The 26258-nt window shown below is 47.5% G+C and overlaps 1 protein-coding gene across 1 annotated transcript; it reads left to right on the top strand.

Moving 5' to 3' along the window:
• Positions 1-839: 839 nt before the first annotated feature.
• Positions 840-24851, top strand: SLC22A14 (solute carrier family 22 member 14). Its single transcript, XM_004277936.4, is given in 13 exon segments — positions 840-1337; positions 10537-11052; positions 11768-11871; positions 12090-12244; positions 13149-13202; positions 13205-13316; positions 17415-17535; positions 17806-17903; positions 18156-18370; positions 20024-20044; positions 20399-20531; positions 21144-21347; positions 23157-24851. Coding segments are annotated over 13 exon segments (1935 nt in total). The 5' UTR covers positions 840-1304; the 3' UTR covers positions 23326-24851.
• The last annotated feature ends 1407 nt before the right edge of the window (positions 24852-26258 follow it).

Below are 26258 nucleotides of genomic sequence, written 5' to 3'. Positions count from 1 at the left end.
CAGTTCCTTGTATCTTCAAAGCCAGCAACGGCTGGTCAAGTCTTAAGAGATGTAACTGAAATTTATGCATTTTCATTGCTGTATTGCATTCCACTAGATAAATATACCACAGTTTATCCATTCCTCTGCTGATGGAGCGTTTGGGCTCTTTTTTTTTTTTCTTCACATTTGAGGTGTGTTGTCGTGAATGTTTTGGTAGTCTTCTTGGATCATATGTACAAATGTTTGCCCAGAGTATGTAACTGGGAGTAGAATTGCTGGGTCATAATGTGTGGGGATATTCAGCTCTATAAGACAATGCCAAATTGTTTTCCAAAGTGGAACTATGAATAATCCTGTCAGAAATGTGTAAAAGATAGATACTGGGTATGGTCAGATTTCTTAAGTTTTCTTAAGCAAATGAGTGTAAATTATGGTCTTGATTTGCATTTCCCTCATTATTAAAGAGGTTGAACATCTCTTCGTATGTTTGTTTAAATTTCCTCTTCTTGCAATGCCCATTCATGTCTTTTGTCATTTTTCTATTGTCTTTTTATTATTGATCTGTGGCTTCTTTACATATTCTTGATCCTTTTTCTCCCCAGTAATACAAGTTTTTCAATATATTCTCCCAGTTGTGTTTATTTTAACTCTATGATTTTCATTTTTGAGTAGTCAAATTTATAATCAAAAAAATTTTTTTAATTCATTTGTTTATTTATTTTTTGGCTGTGCTGGGTCTTCGTTGCTGTGCGCGGGCTTTCTCTAGTTGCGGCGAGCGGGGGCTACTCGTTGTGGTACGCAGTCTTCTCACTGCAGTGGCTTCTCTTGTTGCGGAGCACGGGCTCTAGGCGCGCAGGCTTCAGTAGTTGTGGCACGCGGGCTTCAGTAGTTGTGGCTCTCGGGCTCTAGAGCGCAGGCTCAGTAGTTGTGGCACACGGGCTTAGTTGCTCCGCGGCATGTGGGATCTTCCCGGACCAGGGCTCGAACCCGTGTCCCTCACATTGGCAGGCAGATTCTTAATCACTGAGCCGCCAGGGAAGCCCTATTTTATGGTTAGCATAGACTAGCATAGCTTTCGTGTCCTGATTAAGAAATCCTTTTTTGGTTCACCCTGCTCCCTCTTGTGCTCACATTCTGGCCTGCCATGCCCTGCTCTCAGGAGACAAGTCGTCTCCCCCAGCAAGGTGGCCCAGCTTGCAGAGGAGGGCGGCATACCGCTCCACTTTGCCCAGCTCTCGGAGCACACCACCACCCAGACCAAGGGGACTACGTGCACCGCAGGCTCTGACCTGTACACTGCCTGTGATTGCACAGTACCACCTATGGAGAAAGCCCTTGTGAAAACCAACATTCAGGTACCTCTTCCTTCTGGGTGCTATGGGAGAGTAGCTCCATGTTCTAGCTTGGCTGCAAAACATTTCATAGATGTAGAAGCTGGTGTCATAGATGAAGATTGTAGAGGAAATGTTGGTATTGTACTATTTAATTGTGGCAAAGTTTGAAGTAAAAAGTGTGATAAAATTGCACAGCTCATTTGTGAACAGATTTTTTTTACCCAGAAATAGAGGAAGTTCAAGTTTTAGATGACACTGTAAGGGTTTCAGGAGGCTTTGGTTCTACTGGTAAGAATTTAAAATGTATGCCAAGAACAGAGAATGAGAAAATGTTCCTTGAAAAGAAAGACTTTTCTTAAAGTGAAAAAAAAAAAAAAGAAAAAAGAAATCATTTTTCACGTAAAGTCAAAAATATATTCCAGTAAAAGGAACTAGACCCTAGATGCTAAGTAATGTTTGATTCCATTTAAATGACATTTTGTAAAAGGCAAAACTATAGAAACAGTGATTGCAAGAGATTGTGGAGTAGAAGGAGGAGAAACACAAGGGGATTTTAGGGGTAATGGAACCCCTCCACATCATGATTTTGGTGCTAGATATACTATTCTATACCTTTGTCAAAACCCACAGAACTGTACACAACAAAGGGTGTATTTTACTGTACATAAAATAAAAAGTATATAAGAGATACAAATATAAAATTGAAAAAAGGCTGGGACAGGGACTTCCCTGGTGGTCCAGTGGTAAAGAATCCAACTTCCAATGCAGGGGACATGGGTTCAATCCCTGGTCGGGGGAAAAAATATATATATATATTTTTTTTCTAATAAAAATTTTGTTCTTTAAATTTAGGTCCTTAATAGGGCTGAAATTTTTGTTTATGGTGTGAGACAGGAACCAATGTTAATTTTTTTCCATTTACTGACCTGTCATGCAAGTCTGTCTCTCATATATCCAGATTTGTTTGGGACTTCCCTGGTGGTCCAGTGGGTAAGACTCCACGCTCTCAGTGCAGGGGGTCCGGGTTTGAGCCCTGGTCGGGGAACTAGATCCCTCATGCGTGCCGCAACTAAGAGTCCGCATGCCACAACTAAGAAGCCTGCATGCCGCAACTGAAGATCCTGCATACCACAACGAAGATCCCATGTGCTGCGACTAAGACCTGGTGCAGCCAAAATAAATATTTTTAAAAATTGTTTGCATAAATCTATTTCTGGGCTATTTAGCTACTCCTGCACTGAGACCACCTTGTCTTTAATGAATATAACTTTATAATAGATTCTGATGTTTGGCAGGACAAATCATTCCTCCTTATTATTCTTCAGAATTGTCTTAGATATTCATGCCCTTTGTTCTTCCATAGTAATTTTAGAGTTATCTTGGCAAATTTCACAAAAAAATACCTTTTGGATTTTGACTGGATTTGTACTGAATCTACAGATCAACATGGGGAAAAATTGACAACTTTTATTCATGACTATTAGATATCTCTCCATTAATTTTTCTTTTTAACATATTTCTGTAAGTTTTATAATTATTTTACACACAGGTCTTGTACTTTTTTTTTTTTTTTTTTTTTTTTGCCCTGCTGCATGGCTTGTGGGATCTTAGTTCCCTGACCAGGGATTGAAACCCAGCCCACAGCAGTGAAAGTGCCGAACCCTAACCACTGGACCTCCAGGGAATACCCTTGCACATATTTTTAAAACATTTTTTATTGTGGTAAAATATACCTAATATAAAATTGATCATTTGAAACATTAAAAAAAATTAGCAAAGGTAAATGTGAAATTGACATACAAAATTGTAAGATATTCAAAGTGTACATTGTGGTTCTTTGATATACATATATATTACAAAAGGACTCCCTTCATCTAGTTAATTCACACATCTATCACCTCACATATTTATCTTTTTTGTGTGTGTGAAACTTATGTTCTACTGTCTTAGCAAATTTCAATTATACAATATAGTGTTATCAACTATAGTCACCATGTTTTTACATTATATCCTCAGACCTTATTCCTCTTACAGTTGAAAGTAATTACCCTTTTACCAACCTCTTCCTATCTCCCCACTCGCAGCCCTTGGAAACCACTTAAACTTTCTGTTTCCACTAGTTTTGACTTAAAAAAAAAAATTCCACATAAAAGTGATACCATACAGTATTTGTCCTTCTCTGTCTGTTCACTAGCATAATGCTCCCAAGATCCACCATGTTGTCACAAATGGCAGGATTTCTGTTTTTTCTTGTGGCTAAATAGTATTTCATTGTATATATAAATATATACCACATTTTCTCTATTCATTCATCCATTGATGGACACTTAATGTTGTTTCCATATCTTGCTATTATTGTTTCCTGTTTCCTTTATTTCTGTCTTAACTTTATAATCTATTTATTTAGGTTTATATTATTTTGTTCTTTTTTCACTTCCTATGATGGGCATTTAGTTTATTAATTTTCAGTCTTTCTGATTTTCTATTATAAAGCAGGTAACACTATAAATTTCCCACAGAGTACCACTTTTTATACCACCCATAGGTTTGATATGGGTGGTATAAGTTTTTATAGTTTTCACTTATAAGCATTTATATTATCACTCGTTTATAAATATTTTAAAATTTTCATGATGATCTCTTCTTTGACGTCTGAGATAGTCGCAAGTTTTATTAACTTAAAAATATATATTTATAAAACTTAATAAACTTTAGAAAAAATATATGTATATTCCATGTTCATGGATTGAAAGACTCAATATTGTTGGTAAGACATCAACGCTTCCCAAACTGACCTATAGATTCAATATAATCTCAATCAAAAGCACGGCAAGCTGTTTTGCAAATATCAACAAACTTATTCTAAAGTTCAAATGGAAACGCAGAAGACCTGGATATCCAACACAGTAGTGAAGAAAAACAAAGTTGGAGGCTTCACACTACCTGATTTTAAGACTTCTTATAAAGTCTTCCATAATCAAAATAGCGTGGTATTGGCAAAAGGATAGACACATAGAACCATGGAACAAAATAGAAAGTTCAGAAATAGACCCACATAAATATAGTCAACTGCAAAGAAGCAAAGGCAATTCAATGGAGAAAGGATAGTCTTTTCAACAATGGTACTGGAATAATTGGATGACCATATGCAAAAATTAAATGTAAAAAAAAAATGTAAACCCAGATCTTACAACCTTTACAAAAATTAACTCAAAATGGATCATAGACCTAAATGTAAAACACAAAACTATATAAAACTTCTAGAAGACAACATAGGAGAAAATCTAAGTGACCTTGGGTTTGGCAATGAATTTTTAGATATGACACCAAAAGCAAAATCTATGAAAGAAAAAAATTGATAAATTGGACTTTTATTTTAAAGATTTATTAATTTTGTTTATTTTTGGCTGCGTCAGGTCTTAGTTGCGGCACGTGGGCTTTTTGTTGTGGTGCACAGTCTTCTCTCTAGCCGTGGTGTGCAGGTTTTCTCTCTCTAGTTGTGGCGCACAGGCTCCAGCGTGCGTTGGCTCTGTAGTTGCGGCACGCAGGCTCAGTAGTTGTGGCACGCGGGCTTAGTTGCCCCGCGGCATGTGGGATCTTAGTTCCCCTGACCAGGGATCAAACTCGTGTCCCCTGCATTGTAAGGCGGATTCTTTACCACTGGACCACCAGGGAAGTCCCAAATTGGACTTTACTAAAATAAAAAACTTCTGCTCTGCAAAAGATGCTGTTAAGAGAATAAAAGGGCAAGCCAGAGACTGGAGAAAATATTTGCAAAACATAGCTGATAAAAGACTTGTATCCAAAATATACAAATAACTCAAAACTCAACAGTAAGAAGGTAAACATCCCAATTTAAAAAAACAGGCAAAAGATCTGAAGAGATAACTCACCAAAGAAGATATACAGATAGCAAATAAGCATATGAAAAGATGCTCAACATTATTTGTCATTAGGGAAGTGCAACTTAAAAGAATGAAAAACTAAATAAAAGAGCTCATCTATTATTATGGCTAAAATCAAATAAATTGGCAAGGATGCAGAACAACAAGAGTTCTCATTCATTGCTGGTGGGAGTGCAAAATGGTATAGCCACTTTGGAAGACAGTTTCCAGTTTCTTACAAAGCTAAACATAGTTTTACCATATGACTCAACATTCGTGTTCCTAGGTATTACCCAACTGATTTGAAAACTGTATCCACACAAAAACCTGCACGCAAATGTTTATAGCAGCTTTATTCACAGCTGCCAAACACTGGAAGCAACCAGGATGTCCTTCAATAATTGATGAATGGATAAGCAAACTGGAGTACGTGGATACATTGAAAAATATTATTCTGTGATTTTTGAGAAACAAGCTATTAGGCCATGAAAAAATATGAATGGCCTTAAGTGCATACTGCTGAGTGAAAGAAGCCTGTCTGAAAAGGCTATATAGTGTATGATTAAAGGTATATGACACTCCGGGCTTCCCTGGTGGCGCAGTGGTTGAGAGTCCGCCTGCCGATGCAGGGGACACGGGTTCGTGCCCTGGTCTGGGAGGATCCCGCATGCCGTAGGGGGCTGGGCCCGTGAGCCATGGCTGCTGAGCAAGCGCGTATGGAGCCTGTGCTCCGCAACAGGAGAGGCCACAGCAGTGAGAGGCCCGCGTACCGCAAAAAAAAAAGGTATATGACACTCCAGAAAAAGGAAGATATACTGTAAAAAGATCAGTGGTTGCCAGGGGTTGAGAAGAGAGAGGAGGATTTAATAGGTGGAGCACAGATTTTTTAGGGCAGTGAGACTTCTGTCTGATACTCTAATGGTGGATACATGACTCCACGCATTTGTCAAAACCCACAGGACTTTACAGCCCATAGAATGAACCTTACCATGTACAAATTTAAAAAAAAATCATTTAAGAGATAGAGGGATCCCAGGGTGGAATGCAGACTGTGATAAATGAATGTAACTATATTACACATGTATGAAAAACATATGGAATTTTAAATTATTAAGCTGTTAGTGACTTCTAATTTAATCTCATTGTAGTCAGAAGACAGGTCTATATGATGCCTATTCTTTGAAATTTGTCATGAGAACTTCCCTGGCGGTACAGTGGTTCAGACTCCCTGCTTCCAATGCACGCGGTGTGGGTTCAATCCCTGGTCGGAGTACTAAGATCCCATATGCCGTGCAGTGCGGCCAAAAAGAAAAAAAGAAAATTTCTGTCGAGGCTTGCTTTATTGCCTAGTGTATGATAAAGTTTTGCAAATGCTCTGAGTAAGCTTGAGAAAAATGTGTATTCTCTAGTTGTTACATGCAGAATTTTAGAAATGGTCATTAGTTTAATCTTGTTAATTGTGTTATTAAAATAATCTATCTTTGCTAAGGTTTTACATTTTGGCTCCTTGAAAAGGTGCATTGAAATTTCTCATTATGGTATTAGAGATATCAACTTCTCCTATGAGTTATACTCATTATTTTATATATTTGAAGACATTTATTAGGTTCATATATATTTAATTTTTTGGTGTACTGAACGTTTTGTCTTTAGATAATGAATCTCTCTATTAATGATACTTTATGGGGTTTTGTTTTGTTTTGGTAATAGTATAGCTAAATCAGATTTCTTTTGATTACTCTTTGCCTAATATAACTTTTTCCATCCTTTAACTCTCAGCCTTTTCATGTCCCTATGCTTTAAGTGTGCCTTCTTACAGAGTGACCAAGTTGTCATCAAAATCAAAACACTTGTGAGAGGGAAAGGGGGCGCTATGAATAATTACACAAGCATAAAAGACATAAACTGGGTATGTTCTGGGAAATACTGGCCACCCTGTTTATTTATTTTTAAATATTTATTTATTTATTTGGCTGTGCCAGGTCTTAGTTGTGGCATGCGGGCTCTTTTAGTTGCAGTATGCAGGCTCTAGTTCCCTGACCAGGGATGGAACCTGGGCCCCATGCATTGGGAGTGCAGAGTCTTAACCACTGTACCACCAGGGAAGTCCCGGCCGCCCTATTTAAAAACAGCATATTAATTTGATTTTTCAAAAGCTCAATCCAACTATCTCTTTTAACTAGTGATAATCAATATACTTTGATTCATTTTTCCAGTCACAATTACTGAAATCCACTTTTTCTACGTTTCCTTTTTTCTTTTCTTCCCTTTTTCGATTGAGGTCTTGTTTTTGTTTTTCCCTTTAGCCTACCTTTTTCCACTACTGTTTTCTAGCTATATTATTGTAGTGGTTATCCTTAAAATTTTATCATGCAAATGTAACTTTGAGGGACTTCCTTAGTGGTCCAGTGGTTAAGACTTCGTGCTTCCACTGCAGGGAGCATGGGTTGGATCCTTGGTCAGGGAACTAAGATCCCGCAAGCCAGGCAGCGTGGTGTGGCCAAAAAAAAAAACGAGAAAAGTAACTTTGAAATCTTGGTGTCTTTCTCCTACACCTTGAACAATAGAAAGATTTAAAGATACTTCGGCTCTCATCATCTCCATCCTGAAATATATTATTGCTGCCCACCATTTTATCTTTTTTTTTTTTAACTCCACAGTTGAACAGAGCTTTTATTATTTAATGCAATCAATATTTGGATTTGCTTACATGTTTACCATTTAGATTGCTCATCACTGCCTATTAGTTTGTCGTCTTGACATAATTTTCCTCCTCCTTATCCTCTTTTTTTTTCCCAATAGTTCCAGACCCATTTATTGATGAGTTCCTCTTTTATCCAGTTTCTGGACTCTTTTTTTCACTACACTGTATATTCCTACTCCAAAACTTTGTTGTTGTTGTTTTTTGGCCACACTGCGAGGCTCGTGGGGTCGTAGTACCCCAACCAGGGACTGAACCTGGGCCCCTGGCAGTGAAAGCTCAGAGTCCTAACCACTAGACTGCCAGGGAATTCCCACCAAAACCATTCTTAATTGTTTGAATTATTTTAGGATTTTGCATTTTCATATACATTTTATTTTATTTTATTTGGAGCATCCCCCTCCTTAACTTTTAGAAGTTCCATTAAATCAGATCTGTTGCTAACTCAATTTTTGACTATAACTCTCTTCATTTTACTCTGACAGATAATTTTGCTGAGTAAGCAATTCTAGGTTGGCTGTTATTTCCTATCAACATGTCGAAGATACTCTTCACTCTCTTCTGGTTTCCTTGTTGCTTAACAACTTTTGGTTATTTCTTTAAAAAAAAGAAAAGAAAAAGAAAATTCAAAAGTCTTAGAGTTAGGGCTTCCCTGGTGGCGCAGTGGTTGAGAGTCCGCCTGCCGATGCAGCGGACACGGGTTTGTGCCCCAGTCCAGGAGGATCCCACATGCCGCAGAGCGGCTGGGCCCGTGAGCCATGGCCGCTGAGCCTGCACGTCCGGAGCCTGTGCTCTGCAACGGGAGAGGCCACAACAGTGAGAGGCCCGCGTACCGCAAAAAAAAAAAGTCTTAGAGTTAAACAATGAGTCTTCAACATTATAAAGCTATTTATAACAGTAATTAAAGTAGTGGTAACATTTTCCCCTTATGAAAATGTCATAGACTTCAAATCACAACTTGGATCCTCAATGATTCAGGTGTTTTATCTTACAAATATGGGTTTGGTCAGTTTTAAGATAAAATTCCTCCAAATATGTTGTCCACAACTTTTGTTTCTTAACAGAAGTCTGTAGACACGGCTCATTTGTCCATGATCTATCTTCTCTCTAGATGTTTTTGAAAATCTTTTCTTTGTCACTGGTGTTCTGCAGCCTTGTTACAGTGGGTTTCTCTTTTATTTATCCTGCTTGGGATACACTGTTTCCTGATTCTAAGGATTCATGTTTTTCAAATTTTAGAAAATGGATTGCTCTTATCTCTTTAAATATCGCTTCTCTCTTTCTCCCACTGGGCCTGCAACTAGATGAACGTTAAATCTTCTATCTTCTAATTCATCTTTGTGTCGAATCTATTTAACCTTCCCTTTAGTGTGTTTATTTCAACAACTTGTTATTCAGTAATTTTTATTTTTAGAAGTTGTGTCTTCCCTCCAAAGGTGTCTGCTTTTGGCCTCTGGTTATAAGTCCATTTCTGTAATTATAACTTCCATCTCTTACTCTCAGAATGACTTAACTTCTTATGGGTTAGATAATATTTGTTTTGAGCCCTTGGCTTGATCTTAATCTGTGAGAGCCTTGCAAGCTTAGTTTGGAGAAATTTTCCTTCAGAGAAGACCTTCATCTGCTTTTGCTGGTAGCCAAGGGGTGCCCCAACCCAGGACCTCTTCAGCCCCGCTTAGGTTCCCCACTTTGCTGCTGTTCCAAGGTAATATCCTTACAGTCAGTGTTGCTACCTCACTCCTCCCCTCCGCCTGCCTTTCCAGCTTGGCTCTCTGTTGCTGTCTGTCACCCTACCATTTTGGTGCCCCATGGCACCAGCCCTGTCTTCTCACCTCTGTGATCAAGGCTTGCAGCCACCCACCTTGGCCTCAGTTCATGGCCACTTCAGAGCCAGATTTGTGTGTGTGTGTGTTGTTTTTTTAATTAATTTATATATTTTTGGCTGCATTGGGTCTTCGTTGCTGCGCGCGGGCTTTATCTAGTTGCAGCAAGCGGGGCTACTCTTCATTGTGGTGCGCGGGCTTCTCACTGCAGTGGCTTCTCTTGTTGCAGAGCATGGGCTCTAGGCGCACGGGCTTCAGTGGTTGTGGCTCGCAGCTCTAGAGTACAGGCTCAGTAGTTGTGGTGCACGGGCTTAGCTGTTCCACGGCATGTGGGATCTTCCCAGACCAGGGCTCGAACCTGTGTCGCCTGCATTGGCAGGCGGATTCTTAACCACTTCACCACCAGGGAAGTCCCTGTTGTTGTTGTTGTTGTTTTTTTTTTTAAGGAATGGTCCCTGGAGACCTCTCCTACCTTTTGCAAGACTGGTGGTGCCTCAGTGTGTGTGTAAACAAAGTTTCCATTGTGGGCAAGTTGCAGGAGAGCTCCTCAGAACTTAGTCATTCATGATAACAGAAGCAGAGCATTTTCTAAAACATTAAAAAATCTTAAGTGCTCTATACACATCAGGGACGGGTGGGCCAATGGGGGCCAAATTAAGAAATTTCAGAAGCAAAGGAGGGAAGTACAGAGAACATCAAGGTTGGGATCCAAACTGTTTCAAGCCAGTTTCTGGCCAGTGCCTCCCACGCTGGTCTATGATATCTGAAAAGTGGTGTCAGTGAAGACTGAGCTGCATCCTCTCTTTGAACAGATGGCAAAGGAAAACAACTTCAAGGTAGAGTTCAAATCCCAGCATTATCTCAGGAGCTTCCACCAACATGAGGCAGCAGAAAGCCCCCGTTCCTGTTCTCTGGACATGCTGTTACGCAGATTGAGGGCCATAGAAGCCAAGCAAGATGATAAGTTTGCCACCATCATGGATGCAGTAGGGGAGTTTGGCACATTCCAGCGGAGGCTGGTGGCCCTCACCTTCATTCCCAACATCCTGTCCACCTTCTTCTTGTTTGCTGACATCTTCGTGTTCAAACCACAGAAGCCCTATTGCAACACCAGCTGGATACTGGCAGTGGGCCCCAACCTGATGGAGTCTGAGCGGCTGAATCTGACCCTGCCCCAAGCACCCAATGGCAGTTTCCTGACTTGCCTCACGTACTTGCCTGTGGACTGGGATCTGGATTCTATCATCCATTTTGGGCTCAACCACAGAGACTCATGTCAAGATGGGTGGATCTATCCTGAGGTCAAGAAGCGATCACTGATCAATGAGGTATGCCTTGTCCTGAGTTGTCTGTAGCTAACCCAGGACCCCAGAGATTTGCCCTCACCCTCACTGAACAGGTGGGGAAACTGAGGCTCAGGGAGGGGAAGCAATTGGCCCAAGGTCAACCCACAGAGACAGGGCCAAGGCAGAAACAGGATTCCTGCTGCCCAGCCCTGGTCTTACAGGTCTTAGCCAGGAAGCTAGAGTAGATTGGGGACTAGGGGCAGATGTCAGGTGGCAGGGTTTGCCACCTGCCCAGGGAATTGCTTCTGTAGTTGTGGTTCTGCCCTCTGAAATCACAGAAATTAGGGAACTGGGGAAAGAAGCATCTTTGATCTGGTACCTCTTATGGAGTTTCTCAGCCTAAGCTGCTACCTGGGCCCTTCACAGCACAGACCTGCCCAGTTTGATTCTCTAGGGTGAGGCCTAGCATCTGTACTTGGAAAAGGGTCTTGGGTGATTCTGGCCTTTGCTCCATTACCTCTTCACCCAGCCCCCTTCTTGGCCTGTGTCTCTGGTCCCTCTCTCCAGGCCTAACTCCTAGAGTCTGCCAGATGCAGGATGGGATGCAGAGGTAACAGAGCTGAGGCATGCTGCACACAGTTACCTGCCCCTGTCCCAGGCCCCTTCTGCCTAAAGGCCCACCCTGGGTGGAGGCTCAGTCTCAACCTAGAAGGCCCTGGATGGAGGCCTGTGGCCAATCCCTGCATATAACCCCCAGTTTGACTTGGTGTGTGGCAAGGAACCGAACCCGGAAATCGTGCAGAACATGTACTTGGTGGGACTCTTGACAGGGTCTTTCCTCTTCGGGTTCATAACTGACAAGTAAGTCTTCCAGAGTTCCCTCTGGTCCCCGGGACACCCCTGCCTCCTCCTTGTGGCCATTCAGAGCTGAAGGGTCTCAATTTAGGGGAGGCAAGGGTAGGGGCCCTCCGGAGGCGAGTGTATGGCTCGGGGCCTGGTCTTGGTGCTGGGAGCGGGCTGGGGCCAGCCACATAGGTCCATGCACTTGGTGCAGTCTCCCCTCCCTTGCACGCGCGCAGGCTGGGCCGCCACCCAAGCATCCTGCTGTCGCTGCTGGGACTGATCATCTTCGGCTTCGGGACAGCCTTTGTCAACAGCTTTCACCAATATCTGTTCTTCCGCTTTGGCGTGTCCCGAGCTGCGGTGGGCTATGCCATCAGCAGCGCGTCTTTAAGTGAGGTGGGGGGGCGGGGAGGCGGGGCGCGCATGTACCTACTGGGAGCCCGCAGGACAGGGGGAGTTGTGGTCCAGTCAGGCAGGCTGTGGAGGCCTAGAGATGGCAGAGAATCTGTGCCCACACTGCCCTTGCACTGTCATCCCCCTGGTACCCCACACATCCCCCCTTTATACCCCTTGCTTCCCCCACCTGGGCCAGGTAGCTGCTAAGCCCTCTATATGTATTGCCTCCTTTCACCCTGGCAACTGTCTGTTCGGTAGGCACTAATCTATTATTCCTTTAGCTCAGGAAGATACTTGAGCCTTAAGAAGTTAACCAACTTACTCAGGGTCACACGGCAGTTCAGTGAAGGAACTGGGATTCCACCCCAGGCCTGTGTGATGCAAAATTCCCAAGTGCCCGTACATTTATTCAGCCTCACAGGAACCTGCTGGGGAACCTGCTCCCGTTTCTCATTGGGAAATTTTCAGAGCCCAGCCAGAGGGAACTGGGTCCTCCACAAAGGCCGGGGTCTAGGTGGCCAAAGCACTGATACACTAAGAACCAAGACAAGGACAGTGATGTCTCGCCTTGCCTGTGTCAGGCCACATGTGAGGTGCTGTACCCAGGGCCAGAGCTTCTCAATGACAGGCGTGTGGTCAGGGGGGAGGTGTTCCAAGGGAACAGCCAAGTTGATGACAGACTGGAGGCTATGTCTGTGGTTTGGAGCCCAGGCAAGTGTGCCCTGGGGGCGCAGAGGCACTCTGCCTGGCTTTGAAGTGCTGTCTCTGGACCCGGATCCTGAGCAGGCAGAAGAAACCCAGTCCCTGAGCAGGGCTGGGGCATCTCAGAAGGCTGGGGGCAGGGGCAGCCCTGGGTACCTTGAGCTGATTATGATTTTGTCCTCCTGGCCTCTGCACAGTCACTGAGTGGCTAGTGGGCATGCGCCGGGCCCACGCCATCATCCTGGGACACTGCTTTTCGCTATGGGGGTCATATTCCTGACGGGACTTGCCTACAGCCTTCCCCACTGGCGGCTGCTATTTCTGGTGAGTGGGGCACCTGTGTTCCCCCTCATCTCTTATATCTGGTGAGCAAACAAATACAGGGCATGCACAGGGATGGGTCTGTTGGGCTGGAGATTGAGGGGTGTGGAGGGTCCTTGAAGGGCTGGAGTGGGTGGGATTTTCCCTGGGAGAAAGTGTATGGGGAGCCAAGGGCAGAGCCTCTGGAACCCCAGCATTAACCCCATCAGAGGAGATCCTCAAAGAGATGTCAGAGAGGTGGGCAGAAAACCAGAAGGAAAGGTGTTGAAAGGCAAGAGTTCAAGGACAAGGGAATGGTCAGGGTTGAAGGCAAGAAAAGTGAGGCTGGAGAAGGGTCTGTTGCCCTTAGTGACCTTGGCGTGGCTTCCGCGGAGCGGCAGGAGGTGACACTTTCCCAGTGTTGGACTGAGGCAGGCAGGGGGAAAGTGAGGACGTCTGTGGGCAGCTAAGGCAGAGTCAGGGAAGGGTCTCTGATGTTTTTAATGGTAGGGGAGTCACAGACCTGAAAGACGGAAGCTATGAAGGGACAACTGATGGAGCAAACTTGGAGGAGTAATGAGGAGGGACTGGGCACAAGAGCAAGACGGCACTGCTTACTATGGGCAGGTGGCAAAAGGAGAGGAACGGGGCTTCCCTGGTGGCGCAGTGGTTGAGAGTCCGCCTGCCAATGCAGGGGACACGGGTTCGTGCCCCGGTCCGGGAAGATCCCACATGCCGTGGAGCGGCTGGGCCCGTGAGCCGTGGCCGCTAAGCCTGCGCGTCCGGAGCCTGTGCTCCGCAACGGGAGAGGCCACAACAGTGAGAGGCCTGCATACCGCAAAAGAAAAAGGAGAGGAACAGAAGAGAAGGCAGATAGGGAGGTGAGAGGGAGCAAGCTGAAATCACCTTGTTAAGGGTTAGGCAGTTCTGGGTGAAGAAATGATCATACTGAATCTTGACATGATCACATATTATCTTGACAAGATGGGCGTGAGTCTCCTGTCCCAGAGGCTGGAGGGAGGGGTGAGGGAAGAGGCTTCAGAGGGTCAGAATAACTTGCCCAAGGTCACACAGCTAAAAAGTGGGAGACCTGGGATGTGACTCAGCCTCTCTGGCTCCAAAGCCCCTGCATTTTAACCACTGCACCGTACACAGTATGGATTGTAAGAATTGGGGTTACCAGTTAAAAGTGAGGGCACATAGGTGGCTTGGAGACCTTCCAAATTGTGCAGAAGCTGGAGACCAGCTTTAACAGTCGTTGAGATACCCCTAATGAGTGTGAGGACCTGGACCCAGTTGATGCCAGGTAGCATGGCATGTAGCTGGGAAAGAGGGTTGCATGACTTGATCTATTTTTTTTTTTTGGTGAGGGGGGAGGTATAGTTGTTTTACAATGTTGTGTTAGTTTCTACTGTACAGCAAAGTGAAGTACTATTTTATACATATTCGTGTATCTATGTCAGTCCCAATCTCCCAATTCATCCCACCACCACCCCCTCATGACTTGATCTTAAAACATTTTTTAAAATGTTATTAATGCAATTGATGCATATGGTTAAAGATTAAGTAGTATCAAAAGGTTTGTGATGGAAAACAAGTCAACAATTTCAGCTCCCCTCAGCCCTCAGATCCTTTCCCAGAAGCCATCACACTGATCTCCCTTAGGGCTTTCTTCCAGCCGATGTCTACATAGTTCTACATTCTATGAGTAGACAGCTTATTGAATGGGGCACCATTTTTCTTCAATCACTACCTGCAGACATGTCCTGTCAGCTGTCCCTCGCCTGACACTTGACAATATCTTGGGCAGGTTGTGTCTCTTTCCCATCATTCTTGGTTGTAAGAAAAAGTCTCATTTTGATCATTAAGCTTCACTGGCAGTCATTAAAAAATCCAGTCATGTCCCCATTTAAAACTTGGTCTTATATCCAGTTCACACCTTCTCCCTGGTGGCTAGGTAGCTCAACCTAGTCTGTTCTGACCTTTGCTTTCCTCCTCTGTCTCCCTGCTCTGATATTCCAGGTTCCCAGCATCAGAGAAAAACGACAAAAGATGTGTCATCAATGGTCAGTGTCCTCCGTAGGGCAGATGTTCAAATGCCCCAGGAGCCCATCTGTGGGTCTTCAGAGTGTTGGCATTTCCAAATGCTCCAGGCACTGTCGTTGTGACTTCCTCCAGCTCCTGTCCCTAGCAGTTCACCCCATAGCCTCTTTCTGCAGAGGTCTTCTCGCCCTAGCACATGGGGTGCCTTCAAGACATCACGGTCCACTTGGCTAAAAACTCATTGGCCCCCACCTCGCAGGCTGCCACTGTGGGCTGCTCACACCAACCTCCTGCCTGACCATACCCAGAGGGAGAAGGGACCCCAGTCTCTGGGTTTGTGTAAGTCCTCCAAATTCAGGAGACACACAAGGACTCTACCAGAAACTCTTCTGTCTAGAGTACAGGTACCAGGGCAAGCCCACAAGTTTCTGAATCAGGAAGCTCCAGCCAGAGAATGGAAGGACAGACTCCCTTTCTCTAAGGCAGTGCCCTTCACCAGGCTTGACTTGGTGAGCAACGTAGGGAGGGGAAGAGATTCAAGACCCTCTCACTTCCATGCACAGGAAATTTCCAGCCTTTCTAGATGGCCAAGGGAGCTGGCTGCTGGGCTGTTTTGTATTATTATTATTTCTTTAATAAGTCCTGTCCTGAATGTGGTAAAACCTCTCTTTAGAAGATGAGGTTATCAGCCATTCTTACTAGCTTTGGGACTTAGCTGAAATTCCAGGCAAAAAAGGCCTTCGTTTTTTTCGTGATAGCATTTGGATTTTTTTAAAAATTTTATTTATTTTTTGGCTGTGTTGGGTCTTCGTTGCTGCGCGCAGGCTTTCTCTAGTTGCGGCGAGCGGGGGCTACTCTTTGTTGCGGTGCGCTGGCTTCTCATTGCGGTGGCTTCTCTTGTTGCAGAGCACAGGCTCTAGGGCGGGCCTCAGTAGTTGCAGCACACGGACTCAGTAGTTGTGGCACGCAGGCCCTAGAAAGCGTGGGCTTCAGTAGCTGTGGCGCACAGGCTCTAGAGCACAGGCTCAGTAGTTGTGGTGCACAGGCTTCGTTGCTCCACGGCATGTGGGATCTTCCTGGACCAGGGCTCGAACCTGTGTCCCCTGCATTGGCAGGCAGATTCTTAACCACTGTGCCACCAGGGAAGACCCTTGGTGACTTTCTTGAGGACAGTTTTGCAGCCTTAGAGTGGAGAAGGATAACAGGGTGACTGGTTGCTGGCCCCTGGGTCTGGGGGGAATAGGAGCAGGGGCAGGTAGAGGGGATGATGTTGTCTCTAGAGTCCTGGGTGTGTGTGTACAGTGGCCAGCCACAGAATCCAGGCTGGGGCGGGAGGAGGGACAGTTGCAAGAACACAGCAGGGACTGATGGCATAGTTTTGTCAAGAGTGCCTTATCAGGTTCATACTAGCTCTGACTCTGTGACCTTGGGCAAGCCCTTACTCCCTGAGGCTGAGAATAAAATGGGAATAATCATACTAGGTCAGGGCTTGGGGGGGGATTAACAAACTGATAAGATAAGGGCACTTAAGTGCTTTAAATGTTAATCTGTGTGGATTCTTCAACCTGGTAGCATCGGGAAGAACCAGGGGCCTTTTGAGGTCAAAGGCAATGGGAGATGTGGCGGGGAGGAGATGGGCCAGAGTGGAGACCACTCACCGAGGCAGGGGCTGGGCCCTGGGGTCAAACCTGGGGTCCTGCCCCCATACTCTCCAGGCTATTAGGAGATGGAGAGGAAACAGGAGAATTCCCCAACTACAAGAACGAGGCTCTATTAGAGGGTGTAGACGGGGAGGACAGTATGCCTGGCAGGTGGGGACAACCCCCAAGATAGAAAACAGCTCTTAGAGGTGGCTCTGAGGAAAGGAAGCTGTAGTGCAGAGGCAGCCAGTGGGCAGGGTGTCACTGAGCAGCAGTGGGTACGTGTATGGCTTGGGCAGGGGACGGGCTGACTGCCGGGGGTAGGCGAGGGAGGCCAAGGTTGATGGTCGCCTTCAGGGCCTCCAACATCTGAGTCACCTCATGCTGGAGCAGGATGGCCACCGCTGAGGCTGGGATGGTGCCACCTTGGATCTGCGGGGCATCTTGGAGTGATGGGTAAGAGAAGGGCGGGCCATGCAGGATTCTCCCAGAGTCCCCACGGTGGCTGATGATGAAAGGGAAGCTGAAAGAGGCCAAGCAGGTGCTGTGCTATGCAGCTGGTGTGAACAAGAAGACCATTCCTGTAAGTCTGCTGGATAAGGTAAGAAGCTTCAGGCCTAGAGTGGGACCAGGGCAGGGGGCTATGCAAAGGCCTCTTCCCTCCTCATCCTTTCAGGTGGGACCTCGGCCCAAAGGGTGTCCCCAGCCCACTGCTTGAGGAGTATGGTGACAGCAAAATCAAGCCCTGCCAGGGGAAAGACAGAGGCCAGGCTGGCCCTGTGGGGGGCAGGGGGGCCTCGTGAGTCCTGTTGGGGGAAGGAGCAAGCTGGGGTCTCGGCCCTGCCTCTGGCTGGTCCTGCTTGTCCTGTAGCTGCAGCTGCCTGGAAAGAAGGTGACTACGGCCTCTATCCTGGACTTCTATAGCAACAGGCACCTCCGCAAGGTGACCTTGGTGATGTGCAGCATGTGGTGAGTACCCAGCAGGGACTGCAAACAGCCTTGCAGGCCAGGGGTACAGGGAGACGATGGGCGTGGGCAGGCTGCAGGGGGAGCATGGCCTGAGGACCCTGGTGCAGCCTGCAGAGCCCAGATCGCTGTGCTCATTTCTCTCCTCCATTGCCACCCTGCTGCGCTCTCCTCTGCCTCTGTCTTTATTCCTGGCCCCGGCTTTCTGTGTGTGTCTTTTTCTCTAAGTGTCTCTCTTCTGGCAGTGAATTCCAGGCTTGCTATCAGTTGCAACTATTATATGCTGAGCCTCAGGATGAAGGAATTGGGAGTGAACATCCACTTCACACAAGTGATTCCTGGCATGATGGAGGTGCCCGCCCGGCTGTGCTGCATCTTTCTCCTTGAGCAGTTGAAGAGGAAGCGAAGCCTGATTTTGACTTTCTTCCAAGGTGCCCTCATGTGCTTCCTTAGCCTTCTGCTCCCCTCAGGTACAGCTTCCCCTAACCTCCCACTTCACCTCCCTGATGCCACCCCCGGCCTTCCGGCTTCCTCAAACCCCTCCCTCCTGCCTCCCTCCTGCCTCCTGCCCCTATCCAGCCAACAAAACACCTTGGCAGTTAGCCTCATGCATCCAGACCCCACCTGCCCTACAGAGGCCCCTGCACGTCCTGAGCAGGGGCCATTCGCTAGAGCACTGCCCTCTCGGAGGGGAGGGGGTATCCCAAACAGGGCACTTGCAGCTCCCAGAGGCCTGGGAAAGGAGGACGTGCTGTCCAGAGGAATCGTCCTTGTGCAGGAGAGTGGGCAGCCTTCTTCTGCCTGATTCCAACTCCTGTCAATAATTAAATGTGAACAGATGCAGCAAAAGTAGTCCTTCAATTGCTACCCCTGCCCTGTCTCATCTGTAGTCTCACCAGGAAAAAAATCACTTGCCCACTGAAGATTGAGCGTAACATTGGGCCAATCTCTCAGGAACAATTCTTGTATGGAGGCCACTCCTTCCCAGGGCGGGCACAGTGCCCTGCGCCCTGTCAACTCAGAACTAGGGAAGGAAATGGGAGGGTGGGCTGGCAATATTTTCAGAATTTCAAAGAACCTTAAGACAATGCATATGCTCCAGGTCACAAGGCTAGAAGAGTGTGGCAGGGCTGAGGATGTGGACATTAAGATGTCAGTGTTGGGGGCTTCCCTGGTGGCGCAGTGATTGAGAGTCCGCCTTCCGACGCAGGGGACACGGGTTCGTGCCCCAGTCTGGGAAGATCCCATCATGCCGTGGAGCAGCTGGGCCCGTGAGCCATGGCCACTGAGCCTGCGCGTCCGGAGCCTGTGCTCCGCAACGGGAGAGGCCACAGCACTGAGAGGCCCGCGTACCGCAAAAAAAAAAAAAAAAAAAATGTCAGTGTTGGGAATATCCTGCCGGCCCAGTGGTTAGGACTCCGAGCTTCCGCTGCAGGGGACCCCGGGTTCAATCCCTGGTCAGGGAGCTAATCCTAATCCCGCAAGCCACGTGGCATGGCCAAGAAAAAAAGATGTCAGTGTTCATTCACCTGATCAGAATTGCTGACCGCAAGAGCCCTCTCAGCCGCTGGGGCCAGGATGGCGGAGCCTGGATGCGGGGTCCACCTCAAGGGGCTCCCTCACTTTCCCTGGGGTCTGGAATTTTGTGGGTCTTGACCTGGACTCTTCCTCTCCCAGATGTTGGCAGTGTTGACAGGCTAAAACAAGATGGGGGAAACAAAGCCATTGTTCAATTTCTGTTGTTTGGTGTTTTTTTTAAAAAGTGGGTCTATAATGAGTCAAGCAGAAATGTCTGAAACTCTCACATGTGTGAGAGAAACTAGGAGGAAAATCCCCAATATACAAAATTAGATCTCCGGTTTCATCCCAGAGCCAAGTAAAGCCAGACCCAAAGTGGGGAGTGGGGAGGCCTGGGGCAGGGTCCAGCAGAGGCTGATGGGGAAGGAGCTGAAACTCCTGGCTCCAGGTCAGTGAGCAGGGCGTCCAGCTCCCAGCTTCCCCAGGCCTGAGGAAGGGCGTTTCCCAGGCTCTTTTCTTCCTCCTCCAATGTACATGTCTGGAGTTGGGCATCCCGGAACGTCTAGCTGTTCAGGCCCCAGGGACCAGGCTTGCAGAGGATGAAGGGGAAGTGGGGAGAGCCCTGAGCAGGGAGCCCGGCACACAAGGCGCAGGCCAGGGGCTGAGTGGATGCTTCAGGAGGAGCTGGCCGTGGGGTGGGTGAAGCTGGGTGAACATGTGGAATACAGGGAGGCAGAGGTGCAACAGCTGAGTCCACCCAGTAGATGGTGGCCTGAGAGGCCACAGAGGTCCCCACTCCACTGACCAACTCTCCCGCTGCAGATGTACTAATTCCCGGCCTGGCTGGGCCTCTAGCAGACTGACCCTCCTCTGAGTCTGCTGGCCAGCTGACCAGGTGGTCTGGGTAGACCTTCAGATGCCTTCTAAGAGGGATTGAGGGAGGGCCGGTGGGCAGGCCCCCCAACTTGCCCCGAGGGAAGGATGGCCACATTGTCTGGCCACAGAGTTGAAATCCCTCTTGGTCTTGATAATCGTGCTCGGAGAGTTCAGCCTGGCTGCCACGGTCACCGTGTTCTACATCTACCCTTCTGAGCTCCTCCCCACTGTCCTCAGGTAGGGGGCCTGGTGGGTGATGGCCATGGGGGCATGGGGAGTGTGGGGCGATAGCAAAATGGATAACAGCAGCTGAGATTGGGCAATCACCTGGTGAGAGGCACCCTGCTAAGCAATTTACATGGGTTACTCCATCTAACCCTCACCACAAAAAATCCCCCTAACACCATCATTAACCCTATTTCGGACAGGAAATCAGAGAGATAAGGGCACTGGCTCAAGGTCAAACATAGCAGGTGGCAGAAGTGGGATTTGGACCTAGGCAGTCTGACTCCAGTCCCTGACTTGCACTGACTGCCTGAAATGTGACTGGGCCGCTCTGAGGTTCAGGCCCTTCTCCACGGGGGCCCTTGGTGATGGCTGCAGTATCCTCCTCCCCACCCTCCCACGCATACCCACGCTATGGTATGTGGTCTTACTTCTCCCACTCCTGGACCCATGAAGAAACTACTACCTACCTTGCAACAGTAAAGAACTAAATTCTCCAAGGTTGCACAGTGAGTTGGGACAGGGTGGAGATGAGGGTGTGGGGTTTTCCCTAAAACCTTTTTCCACCCTACCCAGTCTCTGGGCCCAAGAAGCCCCCAAATGAACTTTCACCTCCCCTTCCAGGGCGACAGGTCTGGGGCTACTGCCTTTGGTCTGGGCTGCTGGAGGTATCTCATCCTTGATAGTCGTCAACCAGAACATCGCCATCCTACCCGTCTTTCTCTGCTGCATCTCAGCCTTCGTGGCTTTGTTCTTCTGCGTCAAGCTGCCAGAAACGCAAGATCAGCCCATCCCTGACAGCCTGGAGCACCTTCCGCCAGAGAGAAGGTAGGTGTGTGAGGCTTCTGGGCTCTGGTCAGAACAGGGCCTCGTTCTCAAGCACTGTCCATCCCTGCCCCTTCGCCAGAAGGGCCTATGATACAAGGGCTACTCTATGTCCACAGCAGACTCCCTAGCTCTACTGGATGCTGCCACGTACCTCTGTCCAGCTCAGCCTCTGCCAGCTCCCATCCTGCCTGGCTCTCCTGACCTAGCCTGGGCCACGTCTTCTTCTTTCCTCATCCCCTGGTGCCTGTCTGGACTGGGGTGATGCCCTTCGAAATACTCAGGGCTCCCTCCCCTCCCAGGGCACAGGGGACTGGCTTGGAACCAGCTTTCTGAGTACCTCTCCATTCCTTTCTGAACTCCCAGGTGCTCACAAAGGACCCAGTCTTGATTTACAACTCTGGCCTCTTGGCCCCAGTAGCCCAGGACCCCATGTGGGAAATGCGCTCCACCCAACTGCTTCATGGGCACTTCTGGTCTCTGGTCTCCTAGTGCCACTGGAGAAGGCTTGTCGTGATTGGTAGCACCATCCCTTCTGGGATTTGGGCCAGCAAAGCCCAGAACTCTCTTCCTGGACCTGAGCAACAGGGAGGAGCAGAGGCTGCTTCATGTCCTACAGTGCCCTCTGCTAATAGCACAGGGGCCTTTGGCCTTCCTCAGTCCTCCTCCCCACCACCCCCTCCTCCTTGCCTCCTTTTTCAGACTCTCATTGATACCACCTCTGCTAGGCATTGTACCAGGGCTGGTAAGAAGTCCCCAGGCTTAAGTAAGCCATAGTTTATAGGGAGACAGATACGCAAACAGTTATCACCAATGGACTCTGACAGAGGGATGTATAGGACGTATAGGGACCCCAGGAAGGAGGAACTTTAGTTTGGGGAGTTGGGGAAGGTTTCCCAGAGAAAGTGATATTTGAGTAGGGCTTTGAAGGATGAATAGGTGTTTGCCCCATTGTAGAGGGTGGGAGTGCCATGCAGCAGAGTGACAGCATAGTAGGTAAGAACACAGGCTCTGGAGCCAAAGGGTCTGGATTTCTATCTCTGCTAACACTTCCTAGTATGTGCACAGGGAAGTTACCTAATACTTCTGAGACTCAGTTTCTACGTTTGCAAAATGGGATGATAACATAGTAATAATAATAGCTAAGCTGTATGGAACATTTACCATGTGTCAGGTCCTGTTCTAGATACATGCCTTTTCACATTTCATCATAACAACCACCACATACAATAGTGACAGGTCCTGTCACTATCCCTCATTTTACAGGTGAGGAAACTGAGGCACAGAGAGGTAAAGACATGGAGCTGAGCCTTCCTATCTCATAGGGATTTGGGAAGGTTACACCCATATAAAGTGGTTGGAGGAATTTCCTGGCGGTCCAGTGGTTAGGACTCTACACTCTCAATGCAGAGGGCCTGGGATTCGATCCCTGGTCAGGGAACTAAAATCCCACAAGCCACATGGTGCGGCCTAAAATAACTAACTAACTAATTAATTAATTAATTAAAAAATAATAAAGTGGTTGGCACAGTGGCTCGAGGCAAGTGCTCAGTAAATGCTCGTGATGAAGATGGTGGACAGCGTCCCAAATATGCAGAAGAGTGAAGGGTCTGACTAGGGTTGGGAGATGGAACAGGTCTGCTCCTGGAGGTGAGGGTCCCTCCCGGGCTCATGGTGAAGCTTGGCTGGGGACCTGCCAAGGCGTGGGAAAGACCCACCTCTCAGGAGTGCAGAGCCAGGCCTGGCCGGTGCTGCTTTTCTCAGCTCCCAAAAAGATGCAGCTCATGAGTTTTTCTCCAACGGTTTCTTCAGGACCTTGAGCGAGGACATGTCGAGCGAGGACATGTTATGTGACGATGTGACAGAGGAAGTGGCCAAGAACACCATTTTCAATGCCACGATGACAAATGTGGACCAAGACAGTCTCTCCAACCTGTCTTTGCAATCTGGAGAAGGGGAAATAGACAAACAGGAGGACTGAGGGCCAGGCCCCCAGATGATCTCGGGCTGGAGTTGAGTGGCCAGATCTGGGGCTGTGGATCTCAGACCATGATTTCCGGTCCCAGTCCAGCTTGGTGGGGGCAGGGTCAGTCCTGCCCCAAGGCCAGCCCTGGAGATCCAAAAATGGCCCCTTCTCGGGGAGCTAGGGTGAGATTCATTCCAACAAAGGTACCATGTTGGACTTGAGACGACTAGGTCAAAATTGGCTGTGTCTGGAGGAACCAGAGGCCCAAGCCAGGAGGAGAGTAGTTCAGACAGGCTTTTCAGAGTCCTTAATGTCTTAGCTGACCTCTGAGGACGAGGAGTTGTCTCATTGGGGAGTGTGGGTGGGCCGTGTCTGTGAGGGCCGGGAGTGGGCAAAGGCGCCACTCGCCTCCACGCTGCCCACATCTTTTTAGCCCAGGCGTCCGCTAGTGTGGGTGGTCTTCCCACTCAGGTGCAGGCTGAGGACAGGTTCCACAGCCCCACTGTGTGTGTGTTCACCTGCCAAGGCAGGGGTGGAATGTAAAGGAATAATGAGAAATTCTTCCTTTTGTGCCATGGCACAAGGGCTTTCTCACTCCTCCTGCTGCTCCCAGATAAGCACGGCCTTGGGAATTACCTATCTCAGTCTCATCCTCAGGGAGTGGGGAGCAGGGTGTCTCCCCTGATGATTCCATCCTGGCTGACCTCTGACCTCCACCACCCTGAGGATAAGCCCTCAAGCCCCAGCTCACGGTCCTGACTGCCCTGAGGGTGAGTCTGCATTCCCAGCCAGCATGGGGGCCCCCCCGAGGCAGGATCCAGGACTCCTCATCCACTGGTCAGACCTGGAAATCTTTGGGTCAGGCCCTGGGCTCCACCTCCTATCTCCCTGAGAGGAGAGTCCCTGAGGGTAGGGGCGGGCTCTTCTCTCCCTGCTCAGTTTATTTGGAAGATCATTATTAGCTTGCAGGGAGGTGCTAACCGCTGGAGCTGCTGCGGGGAGGAGAGAAAAGAATGTCCGCCTTCATGGAGCCCGGGGTCTCCCGGGCAGAATTGGAGAGCAGCACAGCAGGGCACAGCTTCTGGTACCCTGGCCCAAGCACACTGCTTTGGGTGTGTGCTCCCAAGCTTCAGGACAGCAACAAGCTGGTGCCAGGCCTTCCTCTTAAAATATCATTTTCTTTTTTTTTAAATTGAAGTACAGTTGATGAATATGTTATGCTAATTTCTGCTGTACAGCAAAGTGACTCAGTTATACACATATACACATTCTTTTTTTTTTTTTTTCTGTTTTTTTTGGGCACGCTGCCTGGCATGTGGGATCTTAGTTCCCCCAGTCAGGGATCAAACCTGGCCCCCCTTCAGGGAAGCATTGCGTCTTAACCACTGGACCGCCAGGGAAGTCCTTACACTCTTTTTTATATTCTTTTCCATTATGGTTTGTCCCAGGAGATTGGATATAGTTCCCTGTGCTATACAGTAGGACCTTGTTTATCCGTTCTAAATGTATTAAAATATCATTTTCTGATTTCTCTGTTCTTTACCCAGTTTCCCAGGATTGCCTTCAAAGAGGGGTTTGAAGGGCCCAGAAAAAGAGGTCTCGAAAAGTCTCTGCTCACAGGACGACAGGATATTTTAAAGGCCTCCCTTGCTCTTTCTGTGGGAGGCCTGTCTATGAGCTCTGGTGGCCAACATATTAGCTATGTTTAAACACCTCATCTCACATTGCTTTGCTGGAATGATTCAGCCAGTACTGCTGGGAACAGTAGGAGGAGATGGGTCAGGACAGAAAACTGATGGGGCAGCATGGCCACAAGAGGTGACTGTCGGTAAGACCTAGTACACCCCTACTCGACTTAGATATTCCTTAGGTGGCCAGGATTTGTCAGTCAGTTCCAGATAGGACCTAGTTTGCTTATCTGAACAATGGCTAATATTACCTAGAGTTTGGCATTATATACTTTAACAGACCATAGGCTAGCCACTAGCCAGATACGGCTGTTGAGGGCTTGAAATGTGGGTAGTCGGGAGTTGAGATGTGTTGTGAGTGTAAAAAACACACTGGAGGGCTTCCCTGGTGGCGCAGTGGTTGAGAGTCCGCCTGCCGGTGCAGGGGACGCGGGTTTGTGCCCCGGTCCGGGAAGATCCCACATGCCGCGGAGTGGCTGTGCCCGTGAGCCATGGCCGCTGAGCCTGCGCATCCGGAGCCTGTGCTCCGCAACAGGAGAGGCCACAACAGTGAGAGGCCCACGTACCGCAAAAAAAAAAAAAAAAAAAAACACACTGGATTTCAAAGACTTAGTACAAAACGAAACCAAACCCAAAAAATATGTCACCAGTATTTTTTATATTATGTGTAAAAATGATAATATTTTGGATATATTGAGTTAATATTAAAATTAATTTTACCTATTTTTTAAAACTTTTTTTAATGTGACTGGCATAAAACGTAAAACTACACACGTGACTTCCATTTCCATAAATCTATCGGCCCCTTGGATTCCCTGTTTTGTGAAGTACTTGGTCAAGTTTCTTGGCCATTTTTTTTTTCTGGCCACGCCGCACGGCATGTGGGACCCTAGTTCCCCGACCAGAGATCAAACCTGTGCCCCCTGCGCCCCTTGCATTGGAAGTGCAGAGTCTCAACCACTGGACTGCCAGGGAAGTCCCTCTTGGCCATTTTTGCTTTTTTCTTTCTTTCTTTTCTATATTTATTTATTTATTTAGACTGCACTGGGACTTAGTTTCAGCACTCAGGATCTTTGTTGTGGCATGTGGGATCTTTTATTTTCCTTTTTTAATTTATTTACTTATTATATATTTATTTTTGGCTGCGTTGGGTCTTCGTTGCTGCGCGCAGTCTTTCTCTAGTTGTGGTGAGCGGTGGCTACTCTTCGTTGCGGTGCGTGGGCTTCTCTTGTTGCAGAGCACGGGCTCTAGGCACTCGGG

Source organism: Orcinus orca, chromosome 10 (genome assembly GCF_937001465.1).
Source record: "Orcinus orca chromosome 10, mOrcOrc1.1, whole genome shotgun sequence".
Taxonomy (NCBI): Eukaryota; Metazoa; Chordata; class Mammalia; order Artiodactyla; family Delphinidae; genus Orcinus; species Orcinus orca.
Note: the sequence above shows the minus strand (reverse complement) of the source record. Positions and strands in the feature narration are given on the sequence as shown.